Source organism: Rhamphochromis sp. 'chilingali' (genome assembly GCF_963969265.1).
Source record: "Rhamphochromis sp. 'chilingali' genome assembly, chromosome: 15".
NCBI classification, from domain to species: Eukaryota; Metazoa; Chordata; class Actinopteri; order Cichliformes; family Cichlidae; genus Rhamphochromis; species Rhamphochromis sp. 'chilingali'.
The window spans coordinates 22,517,302-22,540,750 of NC_137942.1; the positions used below are offsets into that span (position 1 = coordinate 22,517,302).

The following is a 23,449-nucleotide window of genomic DNA, read 5'->3' on the forward strand; positions in this document are numbered from 1 at the left end:
CAGTATGCCACCAACTATATACTTCTAAACGCAAATGATTACATGCAGTATTCTACCATATGCAAACTTATATCATTAAAAGATTATACTGACTACTAAGTACAATTTTCCATTGACAGTCAAAGAATAAAACCCCACAAAGAGCACAATAAAGTTTTATTAACAACAATAATAATAACAATAATAATAATGCAACATTGTTTTGGAGATGTATATTAGAGGTAAACTGTACTATATTTTGAAGTAATGCACTAATTGAATCATGGTGACCTTAACAGTGATATGCAACACTGTCCTTAACAATCTGAAAGCAGACAAAGAAAGAAGAGCTTGAAACAAAAGTTCACCGTTTTCCATCTGAACCGAAAATACTGATGAAAGGCACAAGTTACAAAGTGCAGCTTCTTTAGCTTTATGTGACCATTAAGGTTTATGGTACTTAAAAACTATGTGAGCAAAACACTGGCCCCGAAACAACATCAGCACAAGGACTGTCCATGCTGTCCAGCACAAACTCAAGAGTGAGTACCTGGAAATTTAAATAGGCGGCTCCATGCCCTCTTCCCAACTACTCGGGTATGACTGAAGTAGCGACTGCACTATAAGGTCCATACCGGCCAAATACATCTTTACCCACCACAGCCGCACACACCCTGTGACCAGGCTTATACTTTCTGACCAGCACACACATGGGCAAATTCAAGGCCTTCACCTCACCGAGGATATTCCAGTCTGGGAAAGCGCCACTGCCCTTAACCTTTTCCATAGTTAGGAAGATCCTGCAACAGGGACAAAGAACAGAAAAAAACAATATCATCAGTGAGTAACTTAAAGTCAAGATTACTAGTAAAGCCTAAGAACTCACTGACTGCTTCCATCAGGTGGTTACAAAAACTGGCAGCAGCGTCACAGTGAGATCCTCATGAGGACCTTTTGTTTTTCATATTGGTCGTAGGGCTGAGAAACTACACGCTCGACACACAGTGATGAGTTCAACACTGCTTCTTACATGTAACTGTCCATGGGTGGAGCAGATGGGTCTTCCTCCACCACTTTCCAGAGGATAGAGAGGCCGCTGGGGTTTCTGATGAGGGCCAGATTTACTTCAAGTTTCTGAGGGATGCTATACGAGGCCGCTTCCATGTTCAGGACGGAGGGGAAGGGTCTAGAAGGAAGAGGAGGTAACGAGAGTCCGTTCTGAGGAAGGAAGGAAACTTAAGTGAGTGGGTGTGATGTACCTCAAAGAGTGGAATGAACCAAATGTATTTTCAGCATGGGTGTATTACCTGCTCCGAGTCAGTGTGACTGGGACTCCTCGTGGCGACAGAAGAGACACATTCTGTTTTCACCTTTCGATGCTTCGGCTCTTCAAACTCTTCTTCACTGTTTTCTTTTTCTTGCTTAGCTGTGTACTCATGCTGGTTTTACACATGCCAAAATGGAAGATGTCAGTAATGATTAAAAAAAAAAAATGAAAAGACATTTAAAAGAACTATTTTTTGCTTGCTCAAATAGCCTCCACACATTCATTTGTGGCAAAATAAATAAAAGAGCGCATAGTAAAGCATCCCACCTTAAGCTGAAAAGGCCGTTGAGGAGTCAGAACTGGAGGCAGCCGCTCCTCATTTGAATCAGTCGTGGCAGCTGTCATAATTTAATACAGATTATTTAAAATGTGAAGGAGGAGAAGGGAAGAAACAGGAGGAAGTAGGAAAAGGGGGATTTTTGTTATAAAAATTAAAAATGGTTGACTTTTCTTCATTACCTTCATGCGTCCTCTTTACTCCTCTTCTCGTGGTTTCCTGGGCAGAAAGAAAGCCACTAAATTAGAGGTGAAATTATTACGACAATAATAATAAATAATAATAATTATAATAACGAGTAAGTAAAGCTTATTTATATAGCATGTTACAAAAATCAAAGTGCTTTAAAATATAAAGTATTAATATTGACCTCAAATTAAAATTATGCAAAATTAAATTTATGTATTGTTATTATTATTATCGTTATTATCATCATCATCATCATCATCATTATTATTATTATTATTATTATTATTATTATTATTATTATTATTATTATTATTATTATTATTATTATTATTATTATTATTATTATTATACACTACCAGTCAAAAGTTTGGACACACCTTCTCATTGTACAGCTTTTATTTTTACTACTTTCTACATTGTAGATACAAACTAAAGACATTAAAATATATATATAGCAAGATATCTGGAATTATGTAGCAAAGAAAAATGGATAAATAATAAGTTTTATATTTTAGATTCCTTTGATTTGTTGTCAGCGCTGCAAACCCTTGGCCTTCTCTCAATGAGCTTCCTGATGTAGTCACCTAAAATGGTTTTCACTTGACAGGTGTGTCAGGGTTCATTTGTGGAATTTCTTGCCTTCTTAATGGGGTTGTGCAGAAGTCAGGTTGGTACACAGCTGACTATTTCACAACTGTTAAAATGTATATTAGGGCAAGAACCAATAGGCTAAGAAACGAGAAATGAGAGTTTGGGATCTGAAGCGGAGTTTGCACCCAGATTACTACGGTAGACGTACTGCTCCGACAATCCATCAAGTGGTGCAGCTTACCAAAGTTATACTAAAACATTTTTTGACCAATTTTTGAGCGCTGTGTACCACATAAAATCGGTTCGAGGTCAATAAGCATAACCAGGAATTCATAAATAGGCACACTGTCGATGTTTGAGAAAATTATAGGATTTTAAGTGTGCCTTATAGTGCTGAAAATACCGTATATATTAAACACCTCTCAAAGGTCAGAAAGATAAAACCCCAACTATCTGACTGAAGAGCTCTCTTTAGAAAAAAAAAAAAAGACCTCCAACAGATTCAGGATAAGGGAGGAGGCGGGTATCTGCTATCACCAGTTGGGAGGGAAAGAGATATATGCTGACAAAGATGCCAACATGCAGTCTACTTGAATTACATGCTCTGTGTCTCTATCAATGTCTCTCGTCTTGTCATGAAAGATACCGTCTACTTTCACTCTTTGACCCTTTGGATTCTCAAACTGCATCAACTCCTCAACTCAGAGACCAAAAACAAAGATGGACAAATGAACTCAAGACAGAAAACAGACAAAGATTCAGCTGGTAGGTGATTTATTATCTTATGGAACCAGCATTACTTTTGTGTGCTTCTGTAGTTCTCATAACTGGCATATACAATCACTGGCTACTTCATTGGACAACTGAGTAATCAGCCAAACCCATAGCAGCAACTTATTCCATTTAGACATGGTCAAGACAAACTGCTGATGTTCAAACTTGGCAAAAGGGATGCCAATAACCACTTTTTCCAACAAAAGGTATGCAGAAGAGCATCTCTAAATGCACAACAAGGTAAACCTTATAGCAGATGGGTTATAACATCAAAAGACCACAGGGGCTGCCACTCATATCAGCTAAGAACAGGAAAGTGAGCTTAAACCAATACTGGAAAATACAAAAATGGGAAAAATGTTGTTTGCTCTGTATCGTGGCTTCTGCTCCAACATTCAGACAGCAGGTTCAAAATGTGACGTAAACAACGTGAAAACATGAACCCATGGATCCTACCTTCTATCAATAGTTTGGGCTGGTGGTGACGCACTAGTGTGGGACACACTGGGCCACTTAGCACCCAGTGAGCATTGTTTAAATGACACAGCCTCTCTTACTATTCTTTCTTTGTTCATCCCTTTATAACCCCAGTATAACAATCTTCTGATGGCGGCCAAGATTCACCAAGATAACTCACCATGTCACCAACCTCAAACTAGTTTCTTAAACATCAAATCTCAATCCAGTAGAGCACCTTTGGGATGTGGTGGAACTGGAGATAGAAGTGCAACTGACTAATCTGCAGCAACTGTGTGACTCATCATGTCAATATGGACCAAAATCTCGGAGCAATCTTTCCAGCACCTTGTCATGAAGAATGAAGCCAAAGCGAGACCAATCCAGTACTAACAAGGTTTACCTAGTAAAGGGGTCATATGAGTGTACGTGCAGTTATGTAATATTGCTTATTTTTAAAGGCTCCTACCTCATACTCCAATGGGCTGTTAGGAGTTGGAGGACGCTGCTCCTCATTTAAATCTGCCATGGCAGCCATCAAAGCTTATGTGGATTATGTAAAATAACAAGTGACAGAAGGGATGGGAAATAGCAGGAAAAGGGATATAGTTTATTCATATGCTGATTCATATTATTACATTTCAAGGTATTATAACAGCTTATTGTATCTGCAGAGAAAGAACGTTAGCACAAGCAAAATAAGATACGCATTTTAGATTTGAGGTACACAAACATTTACATGTATGAAACCAAAATACTCTTGTTTTACAAAGTAAAGACATTTTATAAATGAGACATGACAATCTAAGAACTTCTTAGTAAAAATCATCTTAAAGGATCTGCATCATCGCCATGATAACAAAGACGCTAGCTGCCCAACTTGTGCCCAACTTATTAATCTATTTAAATATTTCCCTGAGACAGACTTAACTGGTTATTCTATCATTGGTGAAATAGAAGTATATCCCTTTCTTCTTTTGGGGTTCAAAATAAAAGCTTATAACTGGTAGCATTACCAGAATACATACAGAAATGAGTAAATCTCAATTTTCACATGTGCACATATACTACACAGGTCATGCCCATCCATACAAATGCAAAACTATATACCTTAACACATAAAAACTCCTGCATGTGAATAAACTTACCTTTACCGTCAGCACGCATCTTCTTAAGTGTCTGTCTTGTGATTTCCTGGATAGAAAGAACCAATAAGCTTTGAATATGAACCCCAATGCAGATGTTTTACTGTGAAATTTTACCCTGAGACCTTTCAAGAAGCTGCTGACCCCAACAAAATTTTAAATCAATAAGTGATTTTAAACTATTTTTAAAAAACTGACTAAATAAACAATGGCATATTTACCATCATCTGAAAGAGCCCTCCGTTCTTGGTTGCATCTATTGAGAAATAAAATGGCATTGAATAAATATTAATTTCAGCAAGAAATACTCAGTGATATTAATGTGCTTGGTAGGTTCTTACTCTGTGAAACAGCTTCCATGTCTCTTTCTTCTGAATTTGTTCTGCGGATTAAATGAAATTGTAACAAAACTGATAAAATAAATGTCAAAGAAGCTTGGAAAGAAAAGCGTCTGGACTTCTTTAAGTTGCTTGAAGACGTTTCACCTCTCATCCGAGAAGCTTCTTCAGTTCTAAGGTCAAATGGTGGAGAGTCCCAGATATAAACCTAGTGGGAGTATCCCCCCACAGAGGGACAAAAGGACCCCCTGATGATCCTCTAATCGCCTGAGCCAAGGTGTGAAACTGGGCATGGGTCCCAATCAGCCAGAGTTTCGGGTGTGTTCACATTTTGGACAGAGAGGACAGATGGTTCGAAAGAGGAGTGAAAGAAGCCATCTATGTCCACTGTGAGCGACCATCTTTGAACAGAGGCGGGGGTTTACGACACCAACTCTCTGCCATCTATAATCCAGTTTTGAGATCCCTTCCCAGACACCTTAACGCCCACTCACATCCTGGGCCATCTGACCTCAGGAATTCGCATGATAAGGTGGGGCCAGGTTTCACAATGAACACACCCGAAACTCTGGCTGATTGGGACCCACACCCAGTTTCACACCTTGGCTCAGGCGATTAGAGGATCATCAGGGGGTCCTTTTGTCCCTCTGTGGGGGGTTACTCCCACTAGGTTTATATCTGGGACTCTCCACCATTTGACCTTAGAACTGACGAAGCTTCTCGGATGAGAGGTGAAACGTCTTCAAGCAACTTAAAGAAGTCCAGACGCTTTTCTTTCCAAGCTCCTTTGACTACGATGACCTGGATGACTGAGAACCATCACAGACTGATAAAATAAATCACAACCATAAAGTCACATCAGGGTCTTCATTTTGATGGTATACTTAAACCCCTACACTGGACACTGATGTGTCACTCCAAGCCCTGCCTGGTCCTTTAATGTTACTATAGATGTATGATGTGTTTCTTTGTAATTATTGTTATTTAGCTGTTTCATGCATGAATTATGATAACCTCAGTCAGGATTTTTATTCATCTTTTCATGCCTAAGGATGAATGGGGGTCCTGATTGAGGTTGGCATAGTTCATGCATGACAGGGTTAATAAGTTCACATGACCACCTCATTCATTAAGTCCTGAAAAGAAGGAGGAAAAAGAAAACGAAAGAAAAAAAAGAAGAAAAGAAAGAAAAGAGAAGAAAAAAGGAGAACGTAAAAGAAAAAAAAAGAGAAGGGTCTTCATTTTTAAAGATTAATATATTAGAGCTGGTTCTACATACCTGACCAGAGTGGGCGCTGCATTCTGAAAGTTAAAATGGTAAAATTGATCATGTTGCGTTAGGATTTTTAAATTACTGCATGTACACAATGAATAGTGTTTCAATATTAAATTCCATAAAATTAAAAAATGTGATTAATTCTACTGTGCATTTTGTCTTTGTTACCTTTTTTTGCATCTTTGTCACATAGTCAATAGCAGCTTCTGCTCTTTTAGACAATATTTTAACTCGTGCCTGTGGGGGAAAAAAAAGTGTGTTAGGGTTTGTTTGGATTTTTTTTGTTTGTTTTTTCTTTTTTTATTTAAACACTACTTCGTCTTAGGCCCCAGTCACACAGGCCTAGAGACTGGCTGGAAACCACTGATTGCTATGAAATTAGAAAGAAAAAAAAAAGTGGAATCCCCAGTCTCAGTCATGCAGACCAGTTAGTAAAACTGGCATCACATTGTGGGAGGTTACTTGCTGTTGCTAGGTGAAACTAATTGCAAAGAGGTATATGGTTCGGCACCAAAAACCTCCGTGATTGCTTCGATGGCTTAGTTTGGATGCAAGACACTGACTTATTTACAGCGCCAACTACTCGCTAAGCAGTACCGAAACTGTAAGGAGTACTACAGCAACAGGAAATTAAGACAGCTTATCTTCAAAAGTTAGACTTTTTGAAAAGCATTGGTTTCAGAGATATTCAAAAATACAACTTTTACTTTAATGGCAGTGTTCACGCTTCTTCAAGTTTCACTCCTGCTCATTTTTTAGTTAGCAAGTGTTAGGAGACAGGCCGTCGTCTCACATTCAAACTACAGGCAACCATGGCAATCTGGTAGAGACCAGAGGAGGTTCTGTGGCACAGCACACTCTTTACAACCATTTTTACCAATTAACAGCAAGCAACCTGCCACAAACACTTGCTCAGTGATTGGGGAATAAACAATATTTTCCCCAAGTAACTGGAGTTGCAGACTCTCTAGACCTGCAAAAAAAAAAAAAAAAAAGGTGCGCACACAAATTTAGCTCGATTCCCTCTAATCAAGAAATAAACTAAGAAACAATATAAGAAAGCAGAGCCTAAGTATAGATGCCCAAAAGTTTTACCGCTTGCTCTAAAATTTAGGAACAAATGCACACAAAAAAAAGAACATGACAGACCTAGAGACTGATTTTAAGATAGCTTGGTGACATTAAAACAGGGAAGCATGGAGAGAGACAAGAAGAAAGACTGGAAAAAAAGAAAACCACAATGGGCGGCGATGAATATGTCCACACGTGAGATGGCATTAATTAAAAACTGGACAGATATGTAAACATATGCAGTACTGACCTCAAGTTTTTCAATGGACCTTTCAAAGTTCACTCCATGTTCAAGCTTTTGAATACTCTCTATTAAACCCTGGAGTTTAGTTTCAGTTGCACTGGGAACCTCCTGCTCCATCAGCTTTTGCACCTGTACGCAAAATCACATGTATACTGCTGTGTTCATTTTTCAAGTGAAAAAAATATATATTTTGTAGCTGTCTTGCACACACAGCATATTTATGATCAACAGATTTTCAAGGCTCCTTCAGGAAGGGGCTGTGAAGGTAATCTAAGAGCTATCGCCTGAATGTCTTGGGGTAATTTACAAAAAGTCTTGTTTACATCATTGTTCAGGAGTAGAACATTTTCCCCTTAAGCGTTCCCATAATAGGGTGCCCAAATTTTTAGACATACCATAATTAACAGGAATCCACACAGGATCAATTAAAAATGATTGTTTGTTAATGAACAAAAAATAAAGTGTTTTGACTGTTTGTTTTTTAATGTTTTTTGGGTTTTTTTAAATTGTGTGCACACAACTGTATACAGATGTTTATCTAACAGAAACAAAGGGCAGAACTGCATGCAGTAGACTCAGATGTTAGTGCTATCCAGCAGATAAAATGGCATGTACAACCATGCACAAAAAAGCAACAGTCTGTTAGAGTGATTTTGTTAAAAGTTGTCATTGTTGTGCTTTAAATTTGTAAACCTGGGGTCCGTTCTTCGTACCTCGCTTACTACATCCAAGATCAAATCATCGCGCCAACTTTGAGCTCGCTATTCCGGTTCTCCGACCACACCTGTTGTTGACGATTAGTACAGCTGGATGAAGTAATGTGAGATCACTGGGTGTCGTAAAAGGGGCTACGCATCGATAGTAGAAACATTGATCGGCAACCCTCTGATTGGTCGGCGAAAATGTCGAAGGAGCGCGCTCGGTATTTTTCGGCAGCAGAGCAAGAACTCTTGAGTGAGGGATTTCAGGAGTTTCAGAGTTTAATTAAAACGCAAGGGAACACTGCAAAGGCTGCAAAAGCAAGGAGAGAGGGCTGGCAGAAAGTTGCTGACAAATTAAACTCGGAAGTAATTTAATAATAATAATAATAATAATAATAATAATAATAATAATAATAATGGATTGGATTTATATAGCGCTTTTCAAGGCACCCAAAGCGCTTTACAATGCCACTATTCATTCACTCTCACATTCACACACTGGTGGAAGCAGCTACGGTTGTAGCCACAGCTGCCCTGCGGCAGACTGACAGAAGCGAGGCTGCCATATCGCGCCATCGGCCCCTCTGGCCAACACCAGTAGGCAGTAGGGTAAATTTATTATATTATATTACATTATATCATATTATATTATATTACATTATATCCTCTTTCACATTAGAGCCACGACAGGACCCACTAGAACATGGGAACAAGTAAAAGTGAAATATAAGAATATTCTACAGAATGGTAATATTTATCACTTATATTGCTTTTAGTCTCTTGAAAAGAGTCCCTGAAATAATCTGTTTGTTTGTTTATAACAGCAACCAAGAAAAGGGCAGAGCAAAAAAAGACAGGTGGTGGTCCTGCACCCCCTCGTCAACAAGTTGGTTAAGTAAATAATACCCTCACGGGAAAATCGATATCTCTCTATGAGCACACTGTCGCGCTGAGCTAAAGGATCCTGTCTATCCCGCAATGTACGCTGAATTCTGAAAACTCTCCTTATCAATCTTGCACCTTCCGCAATGGGTGGCTCGCGTATACGGACAGAACATGGCTGCAACAGACTTCCCAAATCCACCTTCGCTTTTATAGCCGTGGTCTCTCATCTTGATTACACGAAGTAATTTACTATTACTACTCTAAAATATGAATTACATCTGTAATAATCAAATACATGAAATAGAATGATTAATAGTACATTTCCCTTTTTTTTTTAGGAAATGACCTGTATGTATCTGTATGAAATCAATAAAAGAATCAAATACTGCATTATCTTTAGTTACATTGATAATATTTATTTATGGTAAAACGGTGGTAAAATATCGCTGTTGCTTTCGTATACATGAAGCGGACATACCTGAGTGGCCGCGATCTAATCTTGTTTGCATAAAGTAAACCTGCTCCCGAGCAGGTTTACGCTTACGGATCTGTTGCTATGACAGCAAGTCCCGGATGAGCTTCGGAGAACCGAATGATCCAAGATCACGCGAAATCGTCAACAATCAAATCCAGCTAACTTACTTAGCGAGGTACGAAGAACGGACCCCTTGTCTTGAACTGCATGATTAGATATTTTTCTGTTAAGCCTTAAATGTAGGAATTTGGGGCAAGCTTTTTAGCTATAGTTTCCAACTGCAGGCACACTTGCATATAAGGTTCTGGTTTCCTTATCTGGTAAGGAATGTTCACTTCCTGCCCTTTGTGGGCTCACCTATGCTTGTATATGGTGGACCATTAACGGGGTTAAGTCAGATATGGGGTGACGGGAGATGCCCCTTTTATGACTTGAGATGTTGTTAAACGGTTGTAACCAGGAAGTCACGTATACAAACACACATACACACGCACTCACATGCTCGCACATGTATGCACACACACACAGTGCCTTAGCTTTTATGACACACCATATGGGTTTTACAATGGGGTGTTTGTGCTTTCACTGAAAAAAAAAAAAAAAAAAAAGGCTGTAAGGGAAGGCTGGAGTTTGAAGTTGGCTGGGATCAGGTGAGGAGCTTGGAGCTCCAAGATCCTGATCGGACTTCACTTGCAACTAAAAACCGATTGAGCTCTGACTGTCTTGCTTTTGTTCACAGTGATAAGTCTCTGAGCTAGCAAGGCCTGCGAGTGCAGAACTAACACAGTCACACAAACTCAAACGTTGTTTCTTACCTCTGACTGGGAGAAGTCCATCTTCATGTTATCGGCTCCAGCAGAAGCTAGAGTCAGGGGTCGCCGCTTCATTCTTCATCCAGACGCACAAACAGAACATTAGTTAGTGACGTGTGTAACTCTGCATCAAGTAGCAAGAGTGTAACTCATAGGTTGTGCCTTGCAGAGAAAGATTGAAAGGTGCTTGCATTAAAACAGTTTAAAATGTTGCCCATACCTTGCAACATTTAACATATTACATGTATATTACCCATTAGCCTTTTCCAATCATGATTATCATACAATGAAAACAAGACATTAAGTTCAAGAATGAAAAGTATCTGAATATTGCCCTCTGCTCCTAAAATCCCTTTACTGCCTGAAGAAAAGGTTCATAGCGGAGGTGTCAAACATACAGCCTGTGGGCCAAAAGCAGCCCACCAAATCACTGGATAGCTTTGGAAAATGTTTACATTTCAAAGAAGGAGGGGTGTATAACTGTATTTTGATCAATTTTAAAGGTTTTCTTACTCCCTTGTTAGTATTAGCCTCTTATTTCTTTATTTTTTACAGTGTGAGCTTAAAGAGCCCTGATGCAGGTTTCTTCTGTTCATTAGTGCTGCAATGATTCGTTGACATAATCAATGATGTTGACTATAAAACGTTTTTTGACATATAATTTTATTGTCAGCACGTCTTAATACTAATACATAAAAGTGTTTTTGTAAGTGCAGTATACTACAGGAAACTATTGGGACAGTATCATCGACATCGTCTGCAAAGACTACACTTAATGCTAACGAAAAAGAACGCTGCACAAACGGCGAAATGGCAGAAAATGGAAACTAAGAATTGTTAAAAATCTGAAAGCATTTCACAGAAAACAAAAACAAAGAAAAAACAAAGTTAAATGCAGACTGCTTTCCATCTTTGACAGCAACACTGCAGTGCACGAGCATTTGATATGCCGGCACCCTGGAGCTGTGACATCAACTCTGATTGGGTCAGTTTTCAGGGGTTACGGTTTTTTATCTAATGAGTGAAATGAGACAGTAAAACATTAAACAGGAGTAGCTACACTGTCTCCTAGGTCGTTTTCTCACATTAATATTATCGTCTATTGTGAATAGTACACCTCTTCCACCTAATGTTAGGTTGTTAATCTGTGAGTTGGGCCATATCAGTAATTAATCATAAATGTAATCAGTTAAACAGTGTAATTGGCATTGAACACTACACTATCTGAGAAACTATCATAGACAACCAAATTTGTAAGTAGTAGCAGCTCTAGTATTGAGCACAAGCGTATAGATGAGTTTGTCCTGTACAGAGGCTCTTGCACCTGTCAAATGGCTGAAGACTAGGGATGGGTACCGGTATCGGTTCTGATATAAACGGTAGTAACCAGATCGAAAAGCAGTGCACATTTCGGTGCTTTATTTCGGTGCTTTTTTTTCCCTGAGATGTCACACACTTTGAATTCTAGCCAATCATTTTACCTTTGCAAGTGTAGCAGGCGGGCCCAGGTACGTATGTTCTTTTAGAGCAGAGCTACAGATTAAAAATGCCCAAAGCGAAGCGGTCAAAAGTCTGGCTGCACTTCACAACAAAAGATGCAAACTCAGCAGCCTCCAACAAGTGATTTAAGGTGATACTGTGATACTGTGCAAAGGAGGTAACACCTCGAATCTGATGAAACACCTGGCGACGCATAGCGGGAGGTTTTTTTAAGCCGAGAAATGCAGCGTATTTTGCTGCAAGAGCTCACACCGAGCACATCTACTGCGGGTGTGGTGCCTGTTATCGGTCCCAGAGTTAGCAACATGAACCCAAAGAGGAGAGTCCTGGCCCCTAGCCCTGCCAGTGTAGCAGAAATGATGACGGATGATGATGGCAGCAACAGCCGTTCTTCTCTGAGTGAGTGGCTTAATGTTGTTCGTGTGTAATTTACGTTGAGTAGGCTAACCACGTTATTAAATTAATGCATGTAAGGTGAACTAGCAAACACCGTCGCAGTTACATGCGGCTGTCTTCTTGTTTGATGGCAGATACTCCCTTCACCCTGGCCAAAAAGGCCAAAATGACCAAAGAAAAAGAGGGAAACAGTTAAACATGAGGTTTTTGGATAAAGTTTGTGGGGGTTTTTTTTTCCATTGTTTAAGCACTGCTTCCAGCCAAGAGTGATACCATATATGCCCCATAGCTGCAGAAAAGGCTAACATTGTTATCTTTTTACAAAAAACAGCTGAACATGAGAGGTTTTTGGACAAAGTGTGTGTTCTCCATTCTTTAAGCACCGGTTCGAGCACCGTTTAAGCACCGGCACCGTTTCAAAAGTACCGGTTTGGTACTGGTATCGGATAAAACCTAAACCATACCCATCCCTACTGAAGACATGACAGAGAGCATCATCTCAAAGATTAGAGCAAGCGTCACTCCAGAGCACTTTTTTTTAAATTAAATACTAGTAGCACTTTAATATGTATTACCTGACATTTGATATTGAGTAATCCTTTAATATTTTTTGGGAACGCAGGCATCTGTTTAAAGAAAATGGATTTAATTTTAACAAGTCAGGGGTGAAACTGTTCACCTCCAACTTGTTTTATTCCATACGTCATTCATCTGTGCTTGGTGCCAAGGATGAGATAAACGAGGAGTTATCTCATAAAGAGGAACAAACAGTACTCCAAGAACAGACAAAGCCCAGCAGAAACCTTGAGGAGCAGCTCCATCTGCCCCCACCCGGGAAGAGCCTCAGAAAGGAGAGACATCTGAGGCAAGAAGAGGGGTCCCTATTTGCCTCCAACTCTCTCAACAACACCAACGACCAGGACCAGGGACCACGATCTTCCCCAGTCCTCCAAACCCCTGACAGGCCATCACCCCCATCACCCTCCTCCCCCTCCCTTTCTCCCTCCTCCCCACACCTGAAATTCACTGAGGAGATGATGGAGCAGGTCAATGCTGGGCTCAGATCTACCCCCCGGCCCAATCCCTTTTTGTCCCCCATAAACCCCCCACCAGAGCAGCCAAAGGTTCGCCACCGAGCCCCACCCTCAACAGATCGATCGAAGTCACATTGCCCAGCCTCGCCCCCCTTAGCTCCTCCTTACCACCTTCATGCTTTGTCTCCGCAGTCTGATGTGTGATGTGTGGAGGGTCCGAGCTGCGAGGATTATGGCAGTGGTGACTTTTTCCAGGAGAAGCTGGGACCCTGTTTACTAGAAGGTTTTAAAATCTCTGTACTTTCAGGTGACAGAAGGAGACATGTGGCCTGGTCAAAACACAGAGAGCTGCACTCTAAAAGATCTTTAAACATAGTAAACATACCTTGTGTGCCACAGACTACTCCCAAACACGAGGGGACAAGTGTTAGATTTGTATTGTTGATTGTCATTTATGCTTAGAAATATTTACTTATATATGCTTAGAGTTTTGTAATTAGTTGTAGATTGGTAGAGGTTTTGATCCTTGATAGTCTGCAAACTTTGTGTGTATTAGACAGCACTTTGGGAGCATGAGAGGTCATACCGTGTCTTATTGTTTTATGGTAGGATTAACGTAGCTACGTCTGTTCTAGTCTAAGTGCTCTTTGTTTAGATGAACTGCAGGACTTCCTCACCGTGTTATCTAGGATGAACCATCTAGGGTGAGGGGGAGGCTACCCTCTTCCTGACCAAGGATGTTTGACCCTTTGATCAGCAACACACACACACACACACACACACACACACACACACACACACACACACACACACACACACACACACACACACGGTACTCTTTGTTTGTATGTAGACGTCGTATGTTAATGAACCTATGCATATTCATGTAACCTCAATAAAAGGACAGTGTTACGGGAGGACGGACGAGAGCTACTGGGGTCAAGCGAAGGAACGGCGTTTGTCTGGTTCTCTCCCGTGCACGAGTACCATGAAGAAGTTTGCCTACTTGCGTCTTGCTTGCAGTGTAATTATATTGTCTTCAACGTTCCAGCAGATGGGTTCAAGCTACAAACCTATCAACAAGTAATGCCTCTAAAACACTTAAGTTGGCTTTATTAAACGTTAGATCTTTAGCTGGGAAAACATTTTTAATTAATGATTTAATCACTGAGCACAGCCTTGATTTTATGTTTTTAACTGAAACTTGGTTGGACCAAAGTAACAGTGGAGCTGTTCTCATCGAGACGACCCCTCCTAACTACAGTTTTATCAGTGAGGCCAGGGTGAGCAGGAGAGGAGGAGGGGTTGCTGTCTTATTTAATGAATCATTTCAATGTAAGCAGCTATCTCCTGGAAGTTTTCAGTCTTTTGAATATGTGGCTTTACAGCTGAAGGCCCCATCCAAAATTGTGTTTCTTAATGTTTACAGGCCTCCCAAATACTGCACAGACTTTTTTAATGACCTCAGTGAACTGCTGGCTGTGATCTGTGTTGATTTCGACTGTGTAATTATTGTTGGGGATTTTAACATCCATGTGAACAACCCTCAGGACAAAGGGACTAAAGACCAGAGTAACACTCTGGGCAACTTTGGGCTGACTCAGCATGTAACAGAGGCCACACATGATAGAGGACACACTCTTGACCTACTGATCTCCAAGAGCCTGAGCATTTCAAACATTACTGTGTCTGATGTGGGCCTATCTGATCATTACTGTGTTTTCTTTGAAAGTAAAATCTCAGCCCACACAAATATATCAACAGCAGTGATCACAAAACGGTGTATAACTGAAGACAGTAGTGAGATCTTTAACCAGGTCTTCCCATTAACACCTGGGCCCTATTTCAGGAAGCCGGTTTAGAAAACTCAGAGTGGAAAAACGATACTCAGGTTTGAGTAACCCCGAACTGTCCAACTCGGAATATTCGGTTTCAGAAAGGCTGATAACAATTAGTTCAATCAACGCGGAGTTGCTTTAACCCCAAATTAAGCGCGCGCACGAGGATACATAAAGCCCTGATTAGTGGAGCACAGATTAAGCGAGTCACCATGGAGATGGAGGGAAAGAAGGCGCGGTCAATGCATTTTACAGCGCTTGAGGCCGAAATTCTGATGGCAGCATATGCTGATAACATGCAAATTTTGCAGGAAAAAAGTAACACAGTCTCAGCTGCAAAAGAAAGGGAGCATGCATGGCAAAACATAGCCGACAGAGTCAATGCGTGAGTGTTAATTTAAACATTGATCTAGGGATTTCCACCCATTTAACACGTTATTTTATTATTTTTTATTTTTTATTTCATACATTTGATTTTGTGATGTGATGTGAGCGCAGGTGCAACCCAACAGGCCCCAAACGTTCCTGGCAGCAAGTAAAAATGAAATATAAAAATATAGTCCAAACAGGTAAGGTGTAATTGTATTATGAGCCATAGTGCTTGGTCTGTTTGTCCGACGTAAATCAATTGCAGTTAGAGGCTACATTAATTACCTCTCTGTAAGCACTTATTGAAATTATCTGAGCACATTACAAGTACATATTTGCTTACTCTGTATGCTCAAATGTGACCCGTTATGGCCACTAGAAAAAAAGCGGAGGCCCGAAAAACAGGTGGGGGTCCTCCACCACCACCACTCACAGAGCCTGGCCACTTGGCTTCCACATTTGTGATAATGTTGGCAGCATCACATATGATCTTCACAGTGCAGAGAACGCATCCATTACTAATAATGAAATAATTTGTTAGTTTGAAATGCTACAGGGAACTATGTACCTGTACATTAATGCTGTGGAAAGACTTCCTGTTCACATAGTCTCCTTCATTTACTGAAGGAGCAATGATTGGAATGTGAGTGCCATCTATACAGCCAATCACGCCTGGGAACCGTGAAAATAAATGTAAAATTTAAGTAGTAGTTCAAGTATCACCACATCATGAATTAAGTTTTGTTCATCCTGCTACCTGCAATTTTGTGGAATCCCTCTTTGATGAATCTTGTGGGTCTATGACCGGGGAACACCACAAACGAGTACAGGAGACGTTTCAGTGCAACTGTAACATTCCTGACTGCCCGACAGACGGTAGCCTTGGAAACGTGCTCAGCGTCACCAATATTATACAGAAAGCTCCCGTTTGCAAAAAACCGAAGTGCGATACAAATAATATGTACAGAACTGAGAGGATGTCCACGATGTGTCACATGAGCAATATTAGGCCTGAGGATGTTATTCAAATAAATTGTAGATTGTGCTGAAAAACAGTAACGTTCACACAGGAAATCATCAGGAAATGATAAAATGTCCAAACGCACTCTAATCACTCTCTCCCGGCGGAGAGCTCTGCGGAGAATTTGGGCTTCAACATCTACTGGCTCTTCAAGGAAGGGACACGCCATGTCTGACACTTCCTACAGTCAGGTTTCCGACAAAGAGGCGGAGAACGTCAGGGTTAGTTGAAGTAAACCTGCTAGGGGGCAGGTTAGCTTCACGGAGTGTGTCGTCATAGTAACTCACTCAGAATTAATCTAAACTCGCTTTGTGAAACCGAAAACCCAGAGTTTTCGTTAACTAAGGGTATACTTACTCAGAGTTTGCACTAAACCGGCTTCCTGAAATAGGGCCCTGACCTGTCCAGAGGTTCAGTCAATGAGCTCGTCAATAGCTTCAATTTAAAAATGTTAAATGTAATGGATACAATTGCTCCCATTAAGGTGAAGGTTATCTCTGGAAGGAAAAAGTCTCCATGGAGAAACTCCACACTAGTGAAAAATGAAAAAAGAGAGTGTAGGAAAGCTGAGCGCAGAGGGAGAAAAACAAACCTCCAGGTTCACTATGACATCTATAAAGAGAAACTTCACAATTATAATTTACAACTGAGGAGTGCAAGAAGGTCCTACTTCTCTGACATCATCACTAAAAACAGCCATAATGCTCGGGTCTTATTTTCTACAGTTGACAGGCTAACAAACCCTCCTGTGCCAGTGGCAGCTGAACTTCATTCAACCATGGCCTGCAATGACTTTGCCAAATTCTTCACAGACAAAATCCAAAAGATTAGACAAGCAATTGGTACATCAACAGCAGATCCAGACTATGTACTGTGTCCACCGAAAAACTGTTTAAACACCATGAAACAGTTTGACCCTATTAACAGCAAAGACCTGGAGGACATCTTAGGTCAACTGAACTCCTCCTCCTGCTGTTTAGATGTCCTGCCAACAAGTTTTTTCAAAAAGGTCTCAAAGACTTTAGAGTCAGACCTGTTACAGATCGTCAACTTTTCTTTATTATCAGGTGTGTTTCCAGAATCACTAAAAACTGCTGTAATCAAACCTATACTGAAAAAGGACAATCTTGACAAGACACAAATGAACAACTACAGGCCGATCTCAAATCTCCCGTTTTTAAGTAAGATCATTGAAAAAGCAGTTTCTCAACAGCTCAGTTACTTCTTAAAACAGAATAATTGCTATGATGCCTTCCAGTCAGGTTTTAGACAGAACCACAGCACTGAAACTGCTCTGACAAAAGTGTTTAATGACATATGTCTGAATACAGACAGTGGAAAAATGTCAGTCCTAGTTTTACTGGATCTCAGTGCAGCATTTGATACAGTTGACCACAACATATTACTCAAACGACTGGAGAACTGGGCAGGTCTTTCAGGAACTGTACTGAACTGGTTCAAAACATACTTAGAAAACAGGAAATACTTTGTATCAATAGGTAACTTCACATCTGAGCAGACAAGTATCACATGTGGAGTTCCCCAAGGTTCAATCTTGGGACCCCTTCTGTTTAACATTTACATGCTCCCACTTGCACAGATTATAAAGAACAACAAAATAAACTACCACAGCTATGCAGATGACACACAAATATATACCACAATGTCACCAGGAGACCGAGGCCCTGTACAGGCTCTTGGTAAATGCATTGAGGAAATTAATGACTGGTTGTGCCACAATTTTCTCCAGCTAAACAAAAACAAAACTGAGGTAATAGTCTTTGGCGCCAAAGAAAAACGATTACAGGTCACCAGAGAACTTCAATCTATACACCTAAAAACCACAAACCAGGCGAGAAATTTGGGTGTAGTGATGGATGCAGACCTAAACTTAGAAAAACACATTAAGACAATAACAAAGTCAGCTTACTATCACCTCAAAAATATATCAAGAATAAAAGATCTGATGTCTCAACAGGACCTGGAAAAACTAGTCCATGCATTCATCTTTAGTAGGCTTGATTACTGTAACAGCATCTTTACAGGTCTACCTAAAAAAAAATCAGTCAAACAACTACAGCTCATTCAGAACTCTGCTGCTCGAGTCCTCACTAAGACCAAAAAAGTGGACCACATCAGTCCAGGTCTGAGGTCTTTACACTGGCTGCCTGTCCGTCAGAGGATAGACTTTAAAGTCCTGATGCTGGTCTATAAAGCTCTGAATGGTTTAGGACCAAAATACATCAGTGACCTCCTGACCCAGTATGAACCATCCAGATCCCTCAGGTCATCTGGATCTGGTCTTTTATCAGTTCCCAGAGTCAGAACCAGACACGGAGAAGCGGCATTCAGCTTTTATGCTCCTTATATCTGGAACAAACTCCCAGAAAGCCTCAGATCAGCTGAAACACTCAGTTTATTTAAATCCAGGTTGAAGACTCACCTGTTCTCAGCTGCATTTGAATAAAGCACCAAATCCACACTTTTAAGCTTAAATTTCAAAACTAACATTTTAACTACTGATTTTATCTATTGTTCTGATTTTATCTGTTTTGATTTTATATACTGTTTTGTTTGTTTGTTTGTTAATTAGTTAGTTTGTTTGTTTGCTTGTTTTAATCAATTTTAAATCATGCTTTTTATTTGTTTTTGTTTCTAATGTCTGTGTAAAGCACTTTGAATCACCCTGTTGTTGAATTGTGCTATACAAATAAACTCGCCTTGCCTTGCCTATAGATTCATTTGATTATTTTTCAATTCATATGTTTCCTAGATCATTATTTTAATTTGCTCTGGGATGAGACGGAGTGATAATCACAAGAGGGCAGACTTGAGCACGTGAGGTATGGAGGCTAGAACACATTAGATAAGAGTTACTGAAATAATCGTTGACTAATCAAAGAGAAATTGGCAGATTAGTTGACTACCAAAGTAATATTTAGTTGTAGCCCTACTATTTATTACACCAACATTTGTTTAATGTGACAGACCTACACTCCTGTAAATTAAAAGGTCTCCGGGGTTAAATATGCAGCTTCTCTACACTCACAGAAAGGGGAATTATGAGGAGGTGTGCATTTTGCCAGGTTCACTACTAGCAAGCTTGGGCTAAATGTTTGACATCTATTAACGATTAACAGGAAGGCAGTCCACCAATCAAAGCGCATTCAGGGATCTGAATCTTTTTGCATCAATACACTGGTGGCAAAACAAGCGGCAGGACAAGCAGTAGCTACACAAACAAGCCACAATTATTCCCAAAGCCATACTACTGCTGCTGAAGTTAACTCACTCATCAAGAAGCCACAGGAGCGCTTTTCAAATGCCAATCCAGCGTTCACTCAAGCACACTTCCTTGTCGTGCCTGTCGCCTATCGACTTGTGCAAAAAAAAAAAAGCTTGCATTTCTTTAGTCTGGTGGAAGTTTGATCCTGTGGTGCTGACATGTTTTACTAAACCTACAGTGTCAAGAACGATTAGACAGCTATAATCAGTGTTGCCAACTTAGCGACTTTGTCGCTATATTTAGCGACTTTTTTTTTCTAAAAAGCGACTAGCGACAAATCTGGCGACTTTTTCTGGTGTGAAGGGAGACTTATTTATGACGACTTTTTGACGAGAAAGCGGGTATCGCCTTTACTCTCAACAAGCAGCGGTGCTGCCGTGGGCACCTCACCCGTGCCAAAGCGTTCACGGGCGGAGGATAGTCCTCCCCCAGCTGCTATCAGGGCAGGAGACGTTCACACCTGTGCGTCCAAACTGCAAATGAATCGCGCATGAGCGAAGCCGCTGCTCCCGCACTGATTGTAACGCAGTCAGTTCTTCCTTTACTGATATGCTGTTTTGTGGATCACAAGGTTTAAAACTACTTATAAACACACACACAAATTAATTCCACCAGAGTGCCAATCTCGGGTCACTTTTGCCAGTCCAGGCCCGGATAAAGGAGCAGGGTTGGAATTGAATCTAGCGACTTTTAGGACAATAAAAGACAATAGCGATTTTCCTTACTGAGGAGTTGGCAACACTGGCTATAATGTGCCAGTAACAACCGCCAATGCAGCTTTTGGGGGGGGTTCACTCCTATTATGCTGCAAAATGTATTTAGAGTATTGGTTCTAGTTTCCCCAGTAAACCCGCTGAGTATGCAGTAATACAGCGCTGAGCTCGGTTAGAGCTGCCTGTGCTTGTCTCATGATACAGGAAGCTGCTCGTGTCTGTGAGGGCTCCGTTATTACTACTAATAATAATAATTACGAGCCATAATGTCATTTTCTTTGCACACAATGCTAACTTTTTTCACTCTTACGTAATGTTGGATAATTTAATGATGCTTTAAAAAGCAAACAAAAAAACACAGAACAATGAAACTGTTAAAAATGGATTAAACCCCTCGCTAACGTTTAGCTATTTGAAACCACTGGAAACCAGTCTACTGGTTAACCATTAAAAAGCAACAGACTCGCTGTTTATAGACAGAAAGGGCCGCTATCATATCATGCCGTAGTTTCAAAACAGAGAGTTAAAAAATAAATGAGCGTTTATAGCTGCAGTACCTGAAATTGTGCTTGATTTCTTCTTAGCGTTCTTCGTCTTCTTCGTGTTCCTCTTATTGGTGGTTTGGAAAAACCGATTAGCGCCACCCACAGGATTAAACAGTACTGCAAATCAAGTGTAAACAAGCAATGAGTCTAGAAAATTATTCTTATCAACGTGTATGGATACAATAACAGGTCTCTAAATAGAAACATGATGTTAAACTTTAGTAAATTAATTGCAAATTGCAGTAATACATATGGTTCTACCCAGGTAATAACTGGAGGCGATTTTAACCTGGCACTTAACTCATGGCTTGACAGGCAACCACAGAGAGGGAAAGAACCAGAACACGATAGCATTATTTGTGATTTTTGTACAACAACTAATATGATGGATTATTGGAGGATGACAAACCCAAATACGAAGAAATACACTTGATTTAGTCCAACAAATAAGAACGTATGTTCAAGACTAGATTATTGGCTTGTCTCCCAAACAGTATCATCATATGTTACTAAATGTGAAACCCAAACAACTCCACTTACTGATCATTGTCTGATAAGTCTCTCATCATCTCTACGTAAATAACAAAGATCTGCGAACTTATGGAAATTTAACAATAGTTTATTACAAAACAAAGATTTCTGTACACAAGTTAAAAAAAATTCAATTAGAAATTAACAATTTGATGATGACTAATGTCAGTAAATGGGAATGGTTTAAATATAGTGTCAAACAACTAGCTATAGAAACGGGAAAGAAAGTGTCTGCCACACGCATATGTGAACAGAAAAATCTAATCGAACAAATACATTTATTATGTGGTAAGCCTTGTATGACTGCAGAAGAGTCAGAATGCTTACAATCTTTACAAAGTCAACTAGATGAGGTGTACTTGATTAAGGCTAAAGGAGCACATGTAAGGTCTAAAGCCAAGTGGATTGAACATGGGGAAAAAAAATCATCTTATTTCTATAGTCTTGAGAAGCGCAGAGAAACAAAGAAAAAAAATAACTAAATTGAGTGAGGATGGCACTATGATAGAGGAACCAAACTAAATTAGTGAGGAAATTAACATATTCTATAGTAATCTGTATAAACCAAGAACCGAAAAAGAGAATGCAGACATCTTTTTTTGATATGATTAAAGACCAGGTAAAAAAAATTGGAAGAGGAAGATAAAATATGGTTAGAAGAAGATTTGAATATATCTGAATTAGAAACAGCTCTAAAACAAATGAAAAATGGAAAATCGCCTGGAATTGACGGCCTAACGATTGAATTCTATAAAACCTTTTGGCAAGACATTAAAGATTTGTTATTTAATGCCTTTTTGGATTGTTTAAAAAATGAAGAACTATCCCCAACAATGAAAACAGGATTAATAACCTTATTGCCCAAACCAAACAAAAATTTACAAGTGCTAGACAATTGGAGACCCATAACACTTTTATGTAATGATTACAAATTATTAGCCTTAGCATATGCAAATAGGATTAAGAGCGTCTTAACCAAATTAATCGATGAGTGTCAAAATAACATAAGTTTAATATTAGATATGATTGACTACCGATCCTTTATCAATTCAGAAAGTTTAATATTATTTATTGACTTTTTTAAAGCTTTTGATTCAATAGACCATAATTTTCTATTTAGATCTTTAGAACTTTTTGGATTTGGAAACAAATTTTGCAAAGTGATCAAACTGTTCTACAAGCAGATTTACAGTTATGTTTCGCTCAATCCAGGCATAACACCTAGGATAGACGTATTCCGTGGAATTCGACAGGGTTGCCCAATTTCTCCAAAATTATTTATTCTTTGCACTCAATTAATGGCCTACCTCACTGTGAACCATTCAGACATCAAAGGAATAAAAAATTTTGGTACTGAACTGAAAATGAGTCAGTTTGCATCATAGTAATATTTTTAAAGGATAAATTAATACTTGAGAAAGCGTTGAATGTAATTTCAATTTTTTCTAAAGCTTCAGGCTTGTGTCTGAATCTAAAGAAGTGTGGACTTTTGCCACTTTATGATTGTTTGGAAAATAACGAGGACAATTCCAGTGAAAAATGAAGTCAAATATCTAGTCATTTATTTAAATAGAGACATCAAAACTAGAGAGTCAAAAAACCTAAAAGACAAAATTGATGGTATGTCCAAAACACTAAATCATTGGTTAATGAGAGATATCACAATTTTTGGACGC

The 23,449-nt window shown here is 39.6% G+C and overlaps 1 protein-coding gene across 1 annotated transcript; it reads right to left on the reverse strand.

Moving 5' to 3' along the window:
• Positions 1 to 139: 139 nt before the first annotated feature.
• On the reverse strand, positions 140 to 21,334 carry atf7ip2 (activating transcription factor 7 interacting protein 2). The gene is made up of 14 exons (XM_080905167.1): positions 21,255 to 21,334; positions 10,544 to 10,616; positions 7,674 to 7,796; positions 6,521 to 6,589; positions 6,356 to 6,378; positions 5,080 to 5,120; positions 4,960 to 4,994; positions 4,742 to 4,787; positions 4,063 to 4,136; positions 1,766 to 1,802; positions 1,574 to 1,644; positions 1,287 to 1,418; positions 1,010 to 1,197; positions 140 to 779 (listed from the first exon to the last, which is right to left on the reverse strand). The coding sequence occupies exons 2-14, from the start codon at positions 10,613 to 10,615 to the stop codon at positions 569 to 571; spliced, it is 1,122 nt and encodes a 373-aa protein (XP_080761293.1). The 5' UTR covers position 10,616; positions 21,255 to 21,334; the 3' UTR covers positions 140 to 568.
• Positions 21,335 to 23,449: the final 2,115 nt, after the last annotated feature.